At 42.7% G+C, this 17,162-nt stretch overlaps 1 protein-coding gene across 2 annotated transcripts in view; it reads right to left on the minus strand.

The window, feature by feature from the left end:
- Positions 1 to 16,352, minus strand: part of herc3 (HECT and RLD domain containing E3 ubiquitin protein ligase 3) — a 33,755-nt gene extending 17,403 nt beyond the window's left edge. The window contains exons 1-13 of one of the 2 annotated variants that reach the window (XM_031559310.2): positions 16,226 to 16,352; positions 15,748 to 15,842; positions 13,659 to 14,015; positions 11,703 to 11,862; positions 11,052 to 11,128; positions 10,563 to 10,784; positions 9,860 to 9,951; positions 9,436 to 9,566; positions 4,840 to 4,997; positions 3,586 to 3,659; positions 2,884 to 3,008; positions 2,677 to 2,736; positions 1,012 to 1,123 (exon numbers count right to left, since the gene is read on the minus strand). In XM_031559310.2, coding sequence (XP_031415170.1) covers positions 1,012 to 1,123; positions 2,677 to 2,736; positions 2,884 to 3,008; positions 3,586 to 3,659; positions 4,840 to 4,997; positions 9,436 to 9,566; positions 9,860 to 9,951; positions 10,563 to 10,784; positions 11,052 to 11,128; positions 11,703 to 11,862; positions 13,659 to 13,884 — 1,437 coding nt within the window. In that variant the 5' untranslated portion in view covers positions 13,885 to 14,015; positions 15,748 to 15,842; positions 16,226 to 16,352. The remainder of the gene's footprint in view (positions 1 to 1,011; positions 1,124 to 2,676; positions 2,737 to 2,883; positions 3,009 to 3,585; positions 3,660 to 4,839; positions 4,998 to 9,435; positions 9,567 to 9,859; positions 9,952 to 10,562; positions 10,785 to 11,051; positions 11,129 to 11,702; positions 11,863 to 13,658; positions 14,016 to 15,747; positions 15,843 to 16,225) is intronic. The other variant, XM_012818890.3, reaches the window with a different exon arrangement.
- Between the last annotated feature and the right edge of the window lie 810 nt (positions 16,353 to 17,162).

Here is a 17,162-nt window from a genome sequence, read left to right on the forward strand (position 1 = left end):
GGCGGATCTTTGATGTTGTGGGGCTGTTTTTCTTCCAAAGGCCCTGGACATCTTATTAGGATACATGGTATCATGGACTCCATCAAATACCAGCAGATATTAAATGAAAACCTAACAGCCCCCTCCAGTAAGCTTAAAATGGGCTGTGGTTGGACCTTCCAGCAGGTCAATGATCCGAAGCACACCTCAAAATCAACACAAAAATGGTTCACCGACCGCAGAATAAAGGTTTTGCCATGGCCATCACAGTCCCCCGACCTAAACCCCATAGAAAATATGTGGGATGAGCTGAAGCCGAGTCTTAAAACGTTGACCTCAGAATCTGAAAGATCTGGAGAGATACTGCATGTAGGAATGGTCTCAGATCCTGTGCCATGTGCTCACCAACCTCATCACGCATTATAGGAGAAGACTCAGAGCTGTTATCTTGGCAAAGGGAGGCTGCACAAAACATTAAATTAAGGGGTGCCAATAATTGTGGCACACATGTTTTGGGGAAAAATATTTATTTAATGTCAACAGTTTTTTTTTCTTTCAATAGTTTTACTTCAATGAAAAGGTAAGATTTTTGTGAATATTTTGAGTGAAAGACCAAGAGGATAAACAGCAAAGACATATTTTTTTATAGCCTGTTTTGCTCATATTCACTAGGGGTGCCAATAATTGCGGAGGGCACTGTACATACTATTGCACCATGTCCAGCTGACCTATCTTTTATGTCAAATATTTTGCTGCCTACCATTACACTGTTGTATTTTCTCCTTTGTAGTGTCATTGTTACACCTGCACCCCTTATACTTGTGCCTCTGTCATGACTTGCACAGCTTTGCCTTCACTGGGTTCTGCACCTTTGTGATCCAGGTCGTAAAACAATCCAGGGAGTGATGTGATTGTTCAGAGTACGCTAGCTAGCAGGTCCTGGCTCAAATTCATCTTTCAGGAAAGAAATGAATACAAATCTGACATTTTTTCGAGAGAGTCTGCAATGAGGTGTCGATGTGGCCATTGTACCTGCTCCAACAGTCTAGAGAAGTCTGGCTTCATGAGCATGTCAAACAGTAGCCGCACAGAGTTGAGGTCGATGCCTGGGATTTTGGGGTTGGTTTTGAAGTGGCCATCATCGCTGTTGAAAACAAAGAGGTGAAGAAAAGTGAGAATGATTCTAATGACAAACAAACATATGAGAGGAGAAATTAAGCATAATTTACAGAAACCCAAATGAACTAGACTCATTAACAAACATCACACCGTTTCAAAAAATGTCTGGGCCTCTTATTGTTACCTACCTGTTTATACAAATCCAAGACAGATTTTCAACTCAACACCACTTGTACTTTTTTTCAAATAATTATATGAAATGTTACTCTATGATGGCCTAGTCACAGGGTATTATGGCATGTCCTTAAAACGTTCTGCAATACTGTACATGGTGAACTAAATTACGATATTTGTACGTAAAAAGCCTTAAATCCTGGCTGACTAAAGTCAAACTAAGCACACGATAAGTGAGAGCATGTGTTGGGCTGTCCTGACTAGGGTGTTGAGAGGAGGGTATATTTTGGGTATGAGGCACAGGCTGGTAAATCGTGGCACGTGGCAACATTGGAGAGGCAGGAGGTTGGCGAGGTGGATTTGGGTTTCTATCCCTCCACCCCCCACACCCAATCCCTGCACCTTTCCATCTCTGTTATATCCCTCCCTCCCTCCCTTCCTCTCTCTCTCTCCCTCTCCCTCTCGCTGTGCTCGGGATGAGCATGAGGATCACAGCACAGGGAGTAAACAGAAACGGCAGGTATTTAAGCTCATTCCCTCATTCGAATCCACTCACCGTGGAAACAGTACCGAAGACACCCGACACCAAAGCACAGTGGACAAGCAAGGGAAAAACACCCTGCATATTTAAGCAGCCCCCTGCATGTTTATAAAGGCCATTAATTGTAAAGTTGTGTCGAATGTCAACAGCTGACTGACAGCACAGACCCCTGACGATGGATATGTGAGATTTCACTCTAATGCCAGGCGATACCTGCTGCCATTGCTTGTGTTGGCACAAGCACAGTGATTCCATGACATCACATCTACCAAGGCCAAGGGCTAAGCATGCTACAATGCTTTCTGGGTAAACGTGCTCTTATGTCGGTGGTGTGCCAAACGAGCAAGCACAAAGGATGGCAGATGACAACCATGTAAACCATCTAAGAAAGTGAGGGGTGAAAGGAGAAAGGTCTTTTTATTTTGTATTGATTTATTTTTTACTTACAAAAACAATTCCATTTCCACTTTTGAAAAGTCAGCTAAAAGACACATTCTCAACTCATTGTCTTTTTTTTAATTATTATTATTATTATTATTATTATTGTAATACTGCTTTGTTTGGAGAGATTAAGGGACGACAGAGTGTTCTTGGGATAATAAATCATTCCCATGACCTAAATTCATGACTCGTAGAGCGTAGAGCTTGTTGTTTTTGTTTTCACTTTAAAGACGTAGGTCTAATAACTGACCACAGAACCTGACCTGGCTGAAAAACATAAAATCATGTCATCCTCTGGCGGCACCATCTCTTCAAGACAGCAGATGCGAGGAGTAAACATAACCACCCACACCACACTCCAGTGAGTCCACCCTTTCACCCTGAACCATGTCCCAACAGACAGAGGAGTGGACAGAGCTAACCTTTGGTCCAGAAAGCTGGCGTTCCAACATGCAGTGGATGAGAGCAGTAGAATGGCATCGCTATGAAAAGAAAAGACGGAGCACACTTTATTAATCTGTGGAGGTGTACGGCTGTTTGATAGCTGATTAGCTGACAGTTCATAATTCACTGACGATAAAACTCACTTAAAAGCACTTTTGCAGACACTTAATCTAACACACTCTTACTTGGTTATGCTGGAGTCTGCGCTGTCAGACAGCTTCAGTCTCAGCATGTTCAGGCTCTCATAATTAATTAGCGAGATGCTCCTGGAAGTGTTGATCATGCGGAAGTCTTCCGGGACTGCAGAGTCCTGTAAACACAAGCAGAAGCGGCGGGAATGAGATCTCCATGTTTGATCAAAAACACTCTCCTCAGACAGCCACAACAGGACATCTGTTTGGGCTGACTGCCTCCTCAGTGAACACACAGACGAAAAACAAGAGCGAGGAGAAACAAACATACACAAGACCAACACAATGCCTTTCCTCCTATCATTTCATGGCCCTTCCATTGACTGTCTGCCTCTTGGATAGCAAGATTTTGAGGGGTTTCCTATTATTAGTTTGTCATATTTAGTTTCACACTGTTTTACTCAGTGTAGTTAGGTAAATATGTATTGGAATAAATAAATACAAATGTCATGACTACACCCAAGGCCTACAATGCTTACATAACAGCACCCCCTTGTGGATCATGTGTAGGTCTCTCCGCAACCAAACCCAAGAAGCAACATTTTTTCCATGTCCTGAAGTTTATGACGCCTATATTTTCACACGGCTCCAACCATGCAGTGGGATCATGCCATCTGCATGCCATCAACCAAACATCAGCTAGAGTCAGAGTGGTAGTGCGTGAGGCAGAGCCTGGCATGCAGAGTGATTACTCACTTCATCGTTGCCATACAACAGGAAGTTATGGTCTCCCCCGCAGTAGATTTTCCTAATGACGAACTGCTCCGGATCTACAGAGGACGGAGGGAAAGAGTGGAACAGTAAGAAAGGATGAGGCCACAAGGAGTCAGGGGCGCACAAAGGTGTCACGACATGAAAGCCTACAGGACCAGCAGCGATTCATGGAGAACACACAAGGACCGGTGCGCTGATGCCATGCCACGTGAAGACGGTGGACACTATTCTCACACAGCTCACAAACATGGAATACTTTACATGTGCATCCTCATCATTCAAGACCTTACCATGACTGCTTTGGCGAAAGGTCTCACAGAGTTCAGAGTTCGTGCCCTTTATTACCTACTGTAGCTTTGGTAGCTATATGCTAGCGCTGCCAGAGTGGCCTCTTAAGGCTCCTGTTTACCCTGCACTGAGCTGCTCCAGCAGCAGCAGAGAGCTTCCCTGGCGCTGTCCCTCAATCTGTCTGTCCTGGATGCCTGTGTATCCCCTTACGAAGAAAGAAGTTAATCTTAGTAAACATACTAAAAACCAAAATCACAATTGGCTAATTTTGTTAATTTATTTCAAGCAAATGGCATTATTGTACTGTGTACTGTGTGTTAAGATAATATACCACACATTTATGATATACTGGCTACAGTACACTAATTTTGCAATTTGTTTGAAATAAATTACCCAAATTACCCATAAATGGAATCCAACTGCCAAGCCACTATATGTTTGTCACCAAAAAACACACAAATACATCATTAGAGCTGAAGACCGTATAAAAGGTTGTGTCAGCTGCTTGGGCACCAGTCTCCAATGCTGCTTAGGGCCGAAATAGCACCTGAAAAAAATCTCAACTCTGTGATCACAACAGAACTAAAAAAAAAAAAACTAAAAAAAACATTTACACAAATGATTAAGGACAACTGGCAACCATGGATAACAATTGTTGAAATCTGTAAATACACTCCTGACACCTGACACATTTAACCACTAGAGGGCAAAACTAAGGTGAGCAAGTATGTGCACCTGAGTGTGTTTGTCTACACTACGTGTGTGTGTGTGTGTGTGTGTGTGTGTGTGTGTGTGTGTGTGTGTGTGTGTGTGTGTGTGTGTGTGTGTGTGTGTGTGTGTGTGTGTGTTAAAAAGCTGAAGCCGTTTGGTGGTTCGAAGGTGATTGTTCAGCTTGTGTACATGTCCAGACGCAGCTGCACTAACTCAGTCTGCTCCTCTCCTTCTCACCTGAGGACTGTATCCTGGCTATGCAGGAGGGAGGGACGCTGCGGAGAGGAAACGGGCTCATGATGTCAGTCGTGGCACCGATGCCCAGCTGGCCATCAGCGTTGCAGCCAAAGGCGTACACCAGGCTGGACGAGGGCACAAATGCCAGGGTGTGGTGCCTAGACACATGAGCAGCGGTATGTAGTCAAACCACGAGTATACACGTCTGAAACCAAAACACACTCAGACAAGAGGGCAGCCTAGAACCAGCACGAAGAAAGACAGGAGCCACATACTCACATCATTTCTTAATAAAGTGCCTGCCTTGAAATGCTTCATGTAGAAAAGACCCTGAGTTGCCCTGAGCGTTTCTGCGTTTACCGTCTGTCTAATTAGAGGAATGCTGACTAAGAGTCCTTTAAAAGAACAGCTCTTTACAGGATCCTTCTAACTTTAGATTATACAGAACTAACTTCAGCTATACAGAAATGTTAAGCAGTGCCAAATCCATTTCATTACTGAGTTGTATGTTCAAAAAAATAAATGACTGAATGGATGAATGATAAATACATTACGGGACAATAATGACTGAATGGATGAATGATAAATACATTACGGGACAATAATGACTGAATGGATGAATGATAAATACATTACGGGACAATAATGTCACCTGAACTGGCAAGGGCATGGGGGCCAGGGTGTGGCGATATGGGCACATACAGTAGCTGAGCGAGGCATGCTGTCAAACTACCTTCACTTTACTGTGGGCAAATACCAGCCTACGGACAAGAGTCTTTGGAAAGTGAAAGTGACTGATTCCAAACAACCCAAACATAGGTTAGTATCTAAAATAGGAATTAGATGTCTGGCACAGAAAACATGTACTATACCTATACGCCAAATTAGGGGTGGGCGATATTTCAAACATACTCGGTTTGCTCTACATGGGATGTAGTAAATGGCTAAATCGTGAACACCAAGTACAAGTTGTCACGGAATTTTTTTTAAACCACTGTCATGAGACTTGCTTGGTTGTTTCACTTCTCACACTCTCTCCCTCTCTTTCTCCAACCACACCACTCTGCTTGCCTGAAACTCCACCTACACCAAATAAAACACCGAAGCAACCAGCCAAGAAGCAAATGACTCTGGCTTCTTTGTTTTCCAAATAAATCCCATATGACAAAAAAAAGTCTGAAATAGAAAGAAATAATGACCGCAATAACCAACTACATCTCCAAAGACATGGCACTAATTAGTGTAGCAGAAAAGCCCTGATTCAAAAAACTCATTAAGACACATTTTTTTGCAGAGAAAGCTCTCCCTGAGTTTTCAGTGAGAGAAAAGTTGCTCTACCAGCTAACAAATGTGACCTTCTCCACTATCAATTGGGGGTCCAGCAGTGTGGGCCATATCGGAGTTTCAATTGGGAGTTGAAGAGTGCGTGCCTTCAAACAAGCTTTTTACTGGGAGATCACACTGGCGAGATCGTCGCACAAGATTTCTTTACCATTTTAACATTTTAAAATGTTTGCTTTTATTCTCAGAGAGGAGCACGAAAGACTGCAATATGGAACGTATTGTTGCTGTTGCAAGATTGTGAGCAGCTTCACATTCAGCTGGAAGAGGAAGAAGACCAGGCCGCAGCGCAGAAAGAGCTAAATATCCCTGCACACCAGCTGATCAGCCAATTACAACAGAGTTATCTGCATACTTCCAGTCTGTTGCCACCGACAGTGAATCAGATCCCTTTGCAATGGTTGAAGGACCACAGGGAAATGTTCCTTAACCTGAAGTTTTATTTTTGCAAAAGTATCTGTCCACTAGTTCCCAATCGGAAAGGGTACTTAGTCCCAGTGGGCACATAGTTACATGCCACCGGGGCAGCTCTCTAGCCAGTAGGCTTGTGTTATTGGCACACATTCCCTAGACGGCCTGTTGGTACTGACGGTTGTCACAAACACACGGGACGCCAAGCACAAAATAACAATTGAACACCTGTGCACACACACACCACACCTTTGCACACACCACTCTTGTGCACACACACAAGCACATACCCACACATCCCTCTCAGGCCATATTCCCTCACTGCTATGCAGAGTAGCTTGTCACAGCACACACACAAACATACATACATACAAACACACACGCACACGCACTTCTGTGATGTTACTGTTGTTGTTCTGTTATTCTGTTATCGTTTGCCACAGTGACAGCCAGGACTTATGCCTATGACTAATGTTCACACCAAGGTTATTATCGTTAACGAAAACTAACGAAAAAACGAAAACGAGGTGTGATTTTTTTTTTCGTTAACTGAAATAAAAATAAAAACGAGGCTTTATAAAAACACGATAACTAACTGAAACTGTATTGTGTCTTTATAAAACTAACTAAAATAAAATAGAATTATAGAGAAAATGTCTTTAGTTTTCGTCTTTGTCAATGTATTTCATAGATGTCAATTTATTTCATACATAGCCTTATAGTCTATCTTCCGCCGTACCACTTTTAGTACACGCCCCTCACCTGGTTTCATAGCGGCAAAAATCGGGAGAAAGCGACAGAGTCCTATTTGGGATTACTTGGAACAGTAACGTGCGGTGAGGTTCGTGGCTGGTGAGGCACTTCAGAGTCAGATTTACAAATATATAAACCCAATACAGTAGCTTAAATCACCATTCTATTGGCAGCTTGCACTTTGACTACTGGTTGTTTTTCATATCAGCATTCTTTACACACACATAGTCTGGTAAGGTGGCTACATACAGTTGGCAGCTGCTAGCTTGTGATGAACTCGTGTTAATATGTGTGATTATGCACTCGTGAATATCAACTCTTACGAAGTTGCACAGGCCCCCTGAGGGTCTCCGTTGTACGTCCAAAATCTATTATTGAGGTTCAAAATATTTTCAAAGCAATTTGGCTTTGGTTGTGAGAAGTCGATCGAGTTATCTTCTGTCCCGTCGTTTGAAGCATATCTTTTAGCTACGGCATTGGTCTCCCATTATTGATCAATTCACGTTTTGATTGAAAGTCTAGTTATGAGAAATGTTTTAGCTTAGCTATAGAATCTTCCATTTTCGTAGTCAAGGTCAAATATAAGAAGAGTAACGGCAGAACAAGCATAAACCCGACCGGTGGGCTCTCGCATGCTCCCTTCATTGAAGCAGAGGTACTGTTTGCCTCCTCTCCATGCTTTTTCACTGCGGCTTTACGTCAGATCAGCAAGGCTAAATCAGTTCTATCCATGCGCTCAAACCAGTTTGTGAGGGATTGCGCAATCTGAGATGAGGCACAGCTCGTCGCTGCCTCACCGTCTCCCTGTCTCCTGTCTGTTTGAACAGGACATGTGCAAATTCTGACTGACACACGTCTGACACAGATCTTTCATAGTTGTCTTTTGTGGATGGCTGTTCATCTGTCCTAAGTGAATATTTTTTTTTAAATAGTATGTTTGGTGAGTTTTTATTACATATGATTTATTATAGCTTGTATCTTCTATTCATTTTGAGCATTTTGTTTTGCAAGCAAAAAAATTAAGCTTCCCTGACTGGCCCCCCCTTGGTCTGTTGCATTCCGTGGTAAAGACTAAAACTAACACTGAAACTAATAAAAACTAAACTCAAACTAAGCATTTTAAAAAAATAGAAACTAAACTAAACTAGCAAACCGCTTTAAAAACGAATTAAAACTAAACTGAAATTGAAAACAAAAAGTCAAAACAAAATAAAAATAAAAACTAGTGAAAAATGCAAAACTATAATAACCTTGGTTCACACACTACGCTATTTTTATTTGATTGTTTTTTAAATGACCTGTTGTCACAAACATCATGCACAAAAAGTGCACTTAAATATATGTAGTTTTGAAATCTCTCTCAGGGATTCTTGAATGTACATTCTTTTGAGCTCTGTTTTTGCTAAGGGTATGTTTTTGTTGCCTATATGTGCAATAGCCTGGTTGGAATACATATTGTTTTGTTAAACTTAACTTGGTTGTGATTTTTCCCATTTTTGTATGCAAGTTACAATTTTTCAATAGGAACCACTAATGCACATAAACAAGAATGTTTGAATGCAGACATACGTGGCAGGGACTAATAGAATCATCATTATGGTGTGATTGTATGAATCAAAGGATTAAATCGAGCATTTATGAAAAGGCTTTAGAGAAAAATCCGCCAAATGATATTAAAATCTACACAGCAAATGGCAGTATTCAGTTGAGATTTGCGAGACTGCAAAGCAGCAACACTGCAAAACACTGCACTGGTAACATGAGGGCTTTGGTAAGTCTGCACATATAAGGGTACACTTTGAGGTGGAATGACTTGACAATATGTTACGTGTTATTACAGTAATCTGAGAACGCCTGCACTTTCCCTGTGTTATTACTGTTCAAACCTTCAGACACATATAGAAGTGACTTAGTATGAGGCAGTAGTGACACTCCTCTATCGGTGTAGGGGTTAGGGGTTTGGAGGGGGTGCAGTGGTAAGGTTAAGGTTAGGGGTTTGGAGGGGGTGCATTGGTAAGGGTTAGGGTTAAGGTTAGGGGTTTGGAGGGGGTGCAGTGGTGAGGTGAGGGTGAGGGTTAGGGTTAGAGGTACCTGCCACAGGCAATCTGGGACACCTCTGTGCCCATGAGCTCAAGGACTCTGCGGGGGAGGGGCTCGTTGTTGATGGAGTCGTGGCCCAGCTGGCCCCTGGAACCACTTCCAAATGTGAACAAACCTCCGTCCTGCCCCAACACACAGACACAGACACAGACACAGACACAGACACAGACAGTCAGAAGATACAAAACAGAAGACATCAGCAAAGGATTGTGCCCTGCGATGAGTAAAACCTGAAGATGATGACTGTATTATTAGTAAATGAGGACAATCAAATAGGTCCTTCTATTTTGGCTTTCTCTGCCTCACCATCATCTCTGCAACGTTCTGCCATTGTCCAAGGAAAACAAGAATTCCTAACACGGAAAATATGACTCTGAAATCTCTACTAGCCATGTGATAGAGAGATGTACCACACCTTTGTCAATGCAGCTGTATGCTCTTCTCCACAGCTGATGTACACTACTTTCTGGGATCTGAGGAACTTTATGTGGCAAGGGACGGCACGATCTGGGGAGGCAAACAATAAGGAGCAATGAATGTGCTGAACCACTACAGTGACTGAATAAGAGCTCAGTACAACACACTAGAACACTGGATTTGTACTGCTGTTTGTGTATCTGAATTATCAGGGCTAATTAAAGGGTTTATCTTGTACTGATTTTTTTAATGTCTAATGGGTAACCCATTTCAAACAAGCATTTGCTAACCCACTGACATTGTGTTTGTACTTAGATGAACCTAAGGCAGATTCACTTTAAACATTGATCTAAGTCCAAATCTTAAAATGCTGGGTTAAGATCGCTGCATGTAACAGGTCATAAGAGTGATGTACGTAAGGTGACCTCCTGCCCCATGGGGAGTTGTCTGCTTCTGCCTGGTCCATTATATTAGCAAATCAACAGCTCACTGATCCATTATCCTTCTCCTCATTCATGGGAACACTCAAAATCCTCAAAAAGCCTAGTACGTACATCACCAGAGCTCCTTTAATTACTTCACAAAAAGCACACATCAATCCTTTTCATAGCAGTTTCTGTACAATTCTGTATGTATTGCCAAATTGTCGATCTGCACCATGTATTTTCCATAAAGAGAATTGAAACTCCCTTTATGCTTACCTTGCTCATCATTCAGGCCCAGCTGGCCAGTGCTGTTTTTGCCCCAGCCAAACACGGCCCCTGAGAGGGACAGGGCAAAGCTGTGGTCTCCTCCAGCACTGATCTGAGACAGGGGGATCCCCACCAGAGACTTGAGGGGTTGGGGGGACAGGGTGCTGGACTCCCCCTTCCCCAGACCCAGCTGACCGTTGGAGTTCTGGCCCCACGTGAATATCTGCCCGTCTGAGGATAGAATTAAAGGGGAGAGATCGGTACAGGGATTGCATTCATGTGTCTCAACTAGAGATGTGTGGCAGAAGCTGATGAACCTGAGCGTTAATAATTATGCGTTCCTGATTAACAGAGTTGCTTTTTAAGTCTGTAAATACATCAAAGGAGGCTTTTGCCTCGAGAGACTACCATGTGTCAGTGAAATGAAAAAAGGAAAAAAACAATAAGCACATATAATCCCTATATTGGACGTTAACGGCTGAGGGTGCAGGGTACTACCTTTGGAAAGTGCAATGCAGTGCCGGTTGCCACACATCACCTGTGTGATCCGATGCTCGCACAGCTTCTTGATCAACCTAAACAATATCAGTTGTGAAAAATACAATCTTCAGCAAAAATCTCAACTAAAATCAATATAAAATACATAATATGACAAACGTCCTTTAGTAGACCCTAAAACGTTCACATCTAGAGAGGATGTACTAGGATGTACTAAGAAGGACCAAGAAGAAAAAAACCTGAGGACTTTTTTTTTTTTTTAAAGGGTGTATCTCTCTGTAACCAAAGATGAAGCCCTGTTCCCTGTTCCAGCAACATACTGATCAAGTGATACAGGAACAAACAGATGAAGTTACATGCTAAAGAGACTAGGCATAAGATGCTGCCTCTACCATGTTTCAGTGCTAACAAAAACACTAGCTGAGACGAGATGTTCCCAACAAGGGACATTGTCATACAACACACCCATAAACATTGAAAACTGGGATAACAAGGGTGGCATTTGAATTTCAAGAGGGCACTGGACAGTTGCCTTTCCTTTTTGCCACTGCATTATTCCAACAGTAGTATTTGATTGTAAGAAATTGGTAACATGGCCTACACTTGCCATGATGCCTTGATAAACCCACCAGCCCGTCAACCCTACTGTACCTAGGCACTCTGACGACCTGCTCTGCCATGCCCAGCCCCAGCTGGCCCTCACCGCCGGCCCCCCAGGCAAATACTTGGCCCTGCTCATTCACTGCCAGCGAGTGGGCAGAGCCGCACGACACGCCAGCAATCTTCTGAGCATCCAGAGCCCCCACCAGCTCTGTCGGTGGGTGGGGCAGAGAGACAGAAAACCAAAAAGGACAAGAGGAAGGAAGACAAGAAGGAAAGGGAGACAGTTTTCAGCATTGAATTCCAATAGCAATATTCGTGCATGGGCTATTCTCATTGTTATTGGATGGTTCTGAGATATGTGTCTACCCAGAAGTCAAGTGTGTGTAGCACCAGGCTGATATACACTGTGTGTGCGTAACACTACTACTGTGGTAAGCCCTCTAGTTTTAGCGCTCTTGGACTGCCATGTGTTCATCAGTTAGACAGACCTTACCCTTAATGATAGAGGAAGGAATGTAGCTAATTAGCATCACTATTTAAAAAGCAAAAGTCAGCACATCATGTGCAGATGATTCATGGAAATGACTGAATGACACTTTAATATTCAGCAGCAATTCTGATATAGGCCAACAGTTTAGGAGTTCACTAGTACACCCAGCAGAGTCGGAACTGAAATACCAAAACAGTTTGTAAAACGGAGGATCCCAGTGTACAGTTCTTTAATGGTCAGAAAATAAACCGAAAAAACTACTCTTTATCCCACTGGGTGTTTCTAGTAAGAAAATGACTAGTCCTAGGTGCAACTGTTTTTTTTTAACTAATTACATTTTTTAACCTAATTATTTAAACCAAGTCTGTCAATATATTGTTGTGTTTGAACTTGAGGTCACAGCTATCAAAGTAAATAGATCTGACAACGGATCAGAAACCAGCACCATGGCATATCTGGAATTTCCCCAAGCTTTTCTTACTTTCATTACTAGCTCACCGATAGAAAGTAAGCTGCCCACATCCTCTACTGCAAATGCTTTTCCTTTCCTCATGTCTTTCTAAACCAAATCAGGCTGAAAGAGAACTACGGATGGCTTTTAAAAGGCACTTAATTTAAGCATTCAGCCCGGGGTATGGCTTAAATAATGCATCGTCTCGGTGTACGAAACGCAGAGGAATTTGGTGTGTGGCCACCGCTGCAGCTTGTGGTGAGATGGCAGGCATGCAATGCTGTGTGCAGCGTGCTGCAGCCTGGGCCAAGTGAAGCTTTCTCACGCTCGAAAAGCCAGATTCACCTAACAGGTAGACAGAGATGTGAGAGGAGATGTGGCACAGGCTCCAGGGGAAGCAGCTAACAGCAAAGTCATCGTGAAACAGGTTCATTTTGGCTGTTTGTTTTTGCTTTGGCCTATGACTCTTGTTTTGATACCTGACAGCCTGATCTCCCTCCTGCTACTGCAGGCACATGATGAGCCCACTCACATGCAGGCACACCTGATCAAAACAGCGCAGCGGAGTGGCCGAGGCCATCTGGATCACACGTGCACGTGAAGCTGTGTATCTTCCTGGGAAAGAGGCTACGCGTCTCTACAACCTGTAGCCTGTGAGGGATTAGACACCTGGGTAGAGAAACTCAGAGTAAGTGCTAAAATAAGAACCCTATGGCTTTGTTTTGCTTGGAAAATTAAGCCATGGGCCTCCTCTATTAGGAGGTTTACCACTTACTCTGAGTTAATTTAACCTAGGTTTGTCACTAAACCACTTAAACCAGGTTTATCACTAAAGCACAGTCTCATAGGCATTATAACTAGCGCTAATGTGTGAGGGTGACTGAGAGGGTGCAGACGGTACAAACAAGATCATGTGTGCCAGGCTCTAGGTGTATGTGTGTTTATGACAGTATGAATTATGTGTGTGTTCTCCCTCAATGTGAGTGAGTGTGAGCCTCTGAGTGAGTGTGTGTGTGTGTGTGTGTGTGTGTGTGTGTGTGTGTGTGTGACGCGGGACCCTCACCTGGCGTGCTTCCGGCCTTCTCGTGGCCCAGCTGTCCACTGCAGTTGGAGCCACATGTGTACACACTCCCATCATGCAACAGGAAAAGCGAGTGATACCCCCCACAGGCCACCTCCCTCAGGGCCCTCCCGCTAAACACCCGACAGGTCCGTGGCTCTAGGACCGAACTCTCCGGCTCCCCACCACCAAGCTGTCCAGAAGACGCACTACCCCAACATAGCATCATGGCTCCAAAAGTAAGACGGAGAGAAAGACAGAACAAGGGCTAGAGAATGGATGGAAGAATGAGGGGAGAGAGGCAAGGGGGAGCTTCAGGCTAGGTCGCCCTGCCTTCTCCCTTTGCTGAGAACGACAAGCCTGCAAGGGAGAAAAGAAATGCTGGCATTAGACAGCAATAAGCAAGAACTCAATACAAATATGGAGGGCGGAATACACCGCGTCACTTGCTCTGGTCCAAAGCGTCAAGTGGTATTTTCAGAATGACAGTGAGGTGAGACAGGGATGGGATGCCTGGAAGGGGTGGGGCAAGTTGACATGTGGCCATGACGAGATAAGGAACCTTCCCCAGTGCAGTTAAATAAAACTCAGCCTCCTCGTTAATCCCCCATCTAAGCAGCTTCAATCTGCCAGGGCTACTCCAACCGGCACGATGTCCTCAGAGCATATACCCAGGGACTGCGTTTATGTGTTAATTTACGAGCTTGGGCTGAACAACAAAAAGGTCACGAAGCCACAAGTTCATCCACCCAAACCCCAAACATCCCGCCCACCTCCATGGGAGACTACTAGAACCAATAGTAATAGGAAGAGCTATGTCTTAAACAAGGACACATACACAAACTGATCCGACAAAAATATGGCAAGACATGGAAACTGTTGAGTAACGTTACTTTGTGGTTGCTTCTGACTGTGACGCGTGATAAAATAAGTTTAGGCACAATGTAATTGGCAAAAATATGTCAGGTAACGTGTGTCTTGTGTACCAGTTTTATCTGGCAATTCAACCTCTGGAACGGCAAACAAATGTTGTTGAATATAACTTACAAACGTTCACTGTTTCGACATTAACATTTGAATAGAGAGATCTAATTGTATCGGCTAGGTTAGCAATGATATCTCCTACCAGCACTGGCCAGCACTGTCATGCTTTTCAAGTCATACTGCTTCGTATCCAGGGAGATGTACTTTTGACCAGGGAGTAGAAGAGACCAGGGGGGTATTCCACGTACGTGGTTTAGTGACAAACCTGGATAAGTTAACTCAGTGTAAGTGGTAAACCTCCTAATAGAAGAGCCCCATGGTTTTGTTTTGACTGGAGAATTATGTGATAGGGCTCTGCTAATTGGAGGTTTAGTAATTATTCGAAGTTCATTTACTCAGGTTTGTCACTAAAGTAAGACACAGTATGCACCAATTTAGCAATTTTTGAAGCATGTTTTATTGGCAACTAAAAAAGGTTTTGCTTCGATTTTTTTTAATCATATATTGACATATGAAGAACAGATAAACACACCACTTTACAACTACAGCCGCCTAGACTAAGCACTATAAATATATGTGTTTTGGGTCGTACCACCCCGCGAAAAAAGGTTTTACAGCAAGACCTCGCTAACTATATCGCCTAAATATATGAGTTAGCATGCTAGCCTTTCATTGGGGTCAGCTGTGCTGATGTTGGCATTTGGAAGGTTTTTGCATGCCTTTTCAGTACTGAGTAGTAGTAGATTGCTAGTTTTCGACCACAACTCCTTACTGTTGCTTTGATTTCTGATCATATCTGACTAAAGAAAGCTATCTAGCGTTGGTGGTGGATTTGCACGGCAAATTACGTAATAGCAAACTAAATACGTCGGTAACTAGCTGGCTAGCTTCACTGTATTATTTAATTTTTAACATAGCAGAAACTGAAACTGCAGTGGTTACCGTTACTTGCTCATGTTATCCAACAATATTACATTATAAACGTTAACAGATATTGGATACCACTTCGACTATCGAGCCATGAAGTCAAGAACCAAGCTATTAGGACAGCTTACGTATCCTTTCTTTTTAAGTTATTCAAGTAGACAAGAAAGAAATGTTAACTTACATTATAAACAATGATAGTGCAAACTCACTACGACATCCAGTCGTTCAATACAATTCTGTGGTTATGACTACTGATGACACTGACGAATTTCCGACCTGAAACAGTAGCGATAGATATCAACTTAGCCAGCTTGATAGAAAATGACTGACAATCACTGCAGATGCATTAGAGCTAACGTTACCGACGAACCATCACTTTGATAATACAAACATAATCATAACACAGACATAATCGTGTATTTTTAAACGATTTGCACAGCCAGTTAGTTAATATAGCTAGATAGCTAGCTAGTTATGCCAGGCAATTTCTTTCATATGCTACCACGCAAACAACTCGGAAATTGTCTGCTAGCTAACAACTCTGTGTCACTTGGAGGTTTGAATTCTGGCAATAGAAAAAAGTGCTGCTATCTCAGTGTCAAATTATAGAGACGGTTCACAGGAAATACAGTTTGTGTAGGGATAATTTAAGATAGTACCTGTGTTGACACATTCCTCGAATCCTTGGTCCAAACGTTTTGACAATAACAAGGAAGTTATGATTCAGATAATTGTCAAACGTCATCCGTCACGTGACTGATCTGTCAACGTCAGTTGCAACACCCTTCACTGCAGTTTCCTCCACTGCCGCTGCGCTCATATCAGCAGCGATTCGCCAGCCTATCCTATGACATTGGTTTTTGGCAATGGCGGCTGAAAACTGTTCAAAACATGTCAAAATACTAGTCTACAAGACTCTCGTAACGAACGATGAGTGTTGAAAATTAACGTAATTAAAAAGCCCATCATAATTTGCATGTCTGACTGTCGTATTTAAGACAGTGATTAGTATTTTGGTTATCATCTGCTTTGCTAAAGTGTGAAAAACTTAACATGTAGGTCTACATAGCCAAGAAATAGGAGTGAGTTCATTATTTTATTTCCAAATTAGATTATTTTTTTCCATAATAATAGGCCATGTTCACGTAGCGTACGCAGCCTTTCGAGTGTGTGGCCTATTGGCCTAAAAATGTTACCCCCTAAATAAATGGGTCAAATTTCTTTATAAGAAGGGGTAATACATGATTCTGAAATAAAAAGAGGGGAATTGTCGTCCGTGTGGCATCCACAGCCTGTCAAGTGTGTGGCCAATTGACCTCTATAGGCCGAATTGCAAAAGAAGAAAACTAAAAATTGTACCCCCTCAATATATGGGTCAAATTTCTTTATTTGATGGAGTAGAACATGATTCTGAACTAAATACTGGGGAATTGTCGTCCACGTGCTGTACGCAACCTTTTAAGCATATGGAATTTTGTGCACAATCATGTTTTACACCTTATAATAAATACATTTGACCCCCTATATTGCGGGGATACAATTTACATTTTTCTTGCAGTATCAGCATATGTCAATTACACCTGTAGAGGTCAAAAG

This window comes from Clupea harengus, chromosome 22, assembly GCF_900700415.2.
Source record: "Clupea harengus chromosome 22, Ch_v2.0.2, whole genome shotgun sequence".
NCBI lineage: Eukaryota > Metazoa > Chordata > Actinopteri > Clupeiformes > Clupeidae > Clupea > Clupea harengus.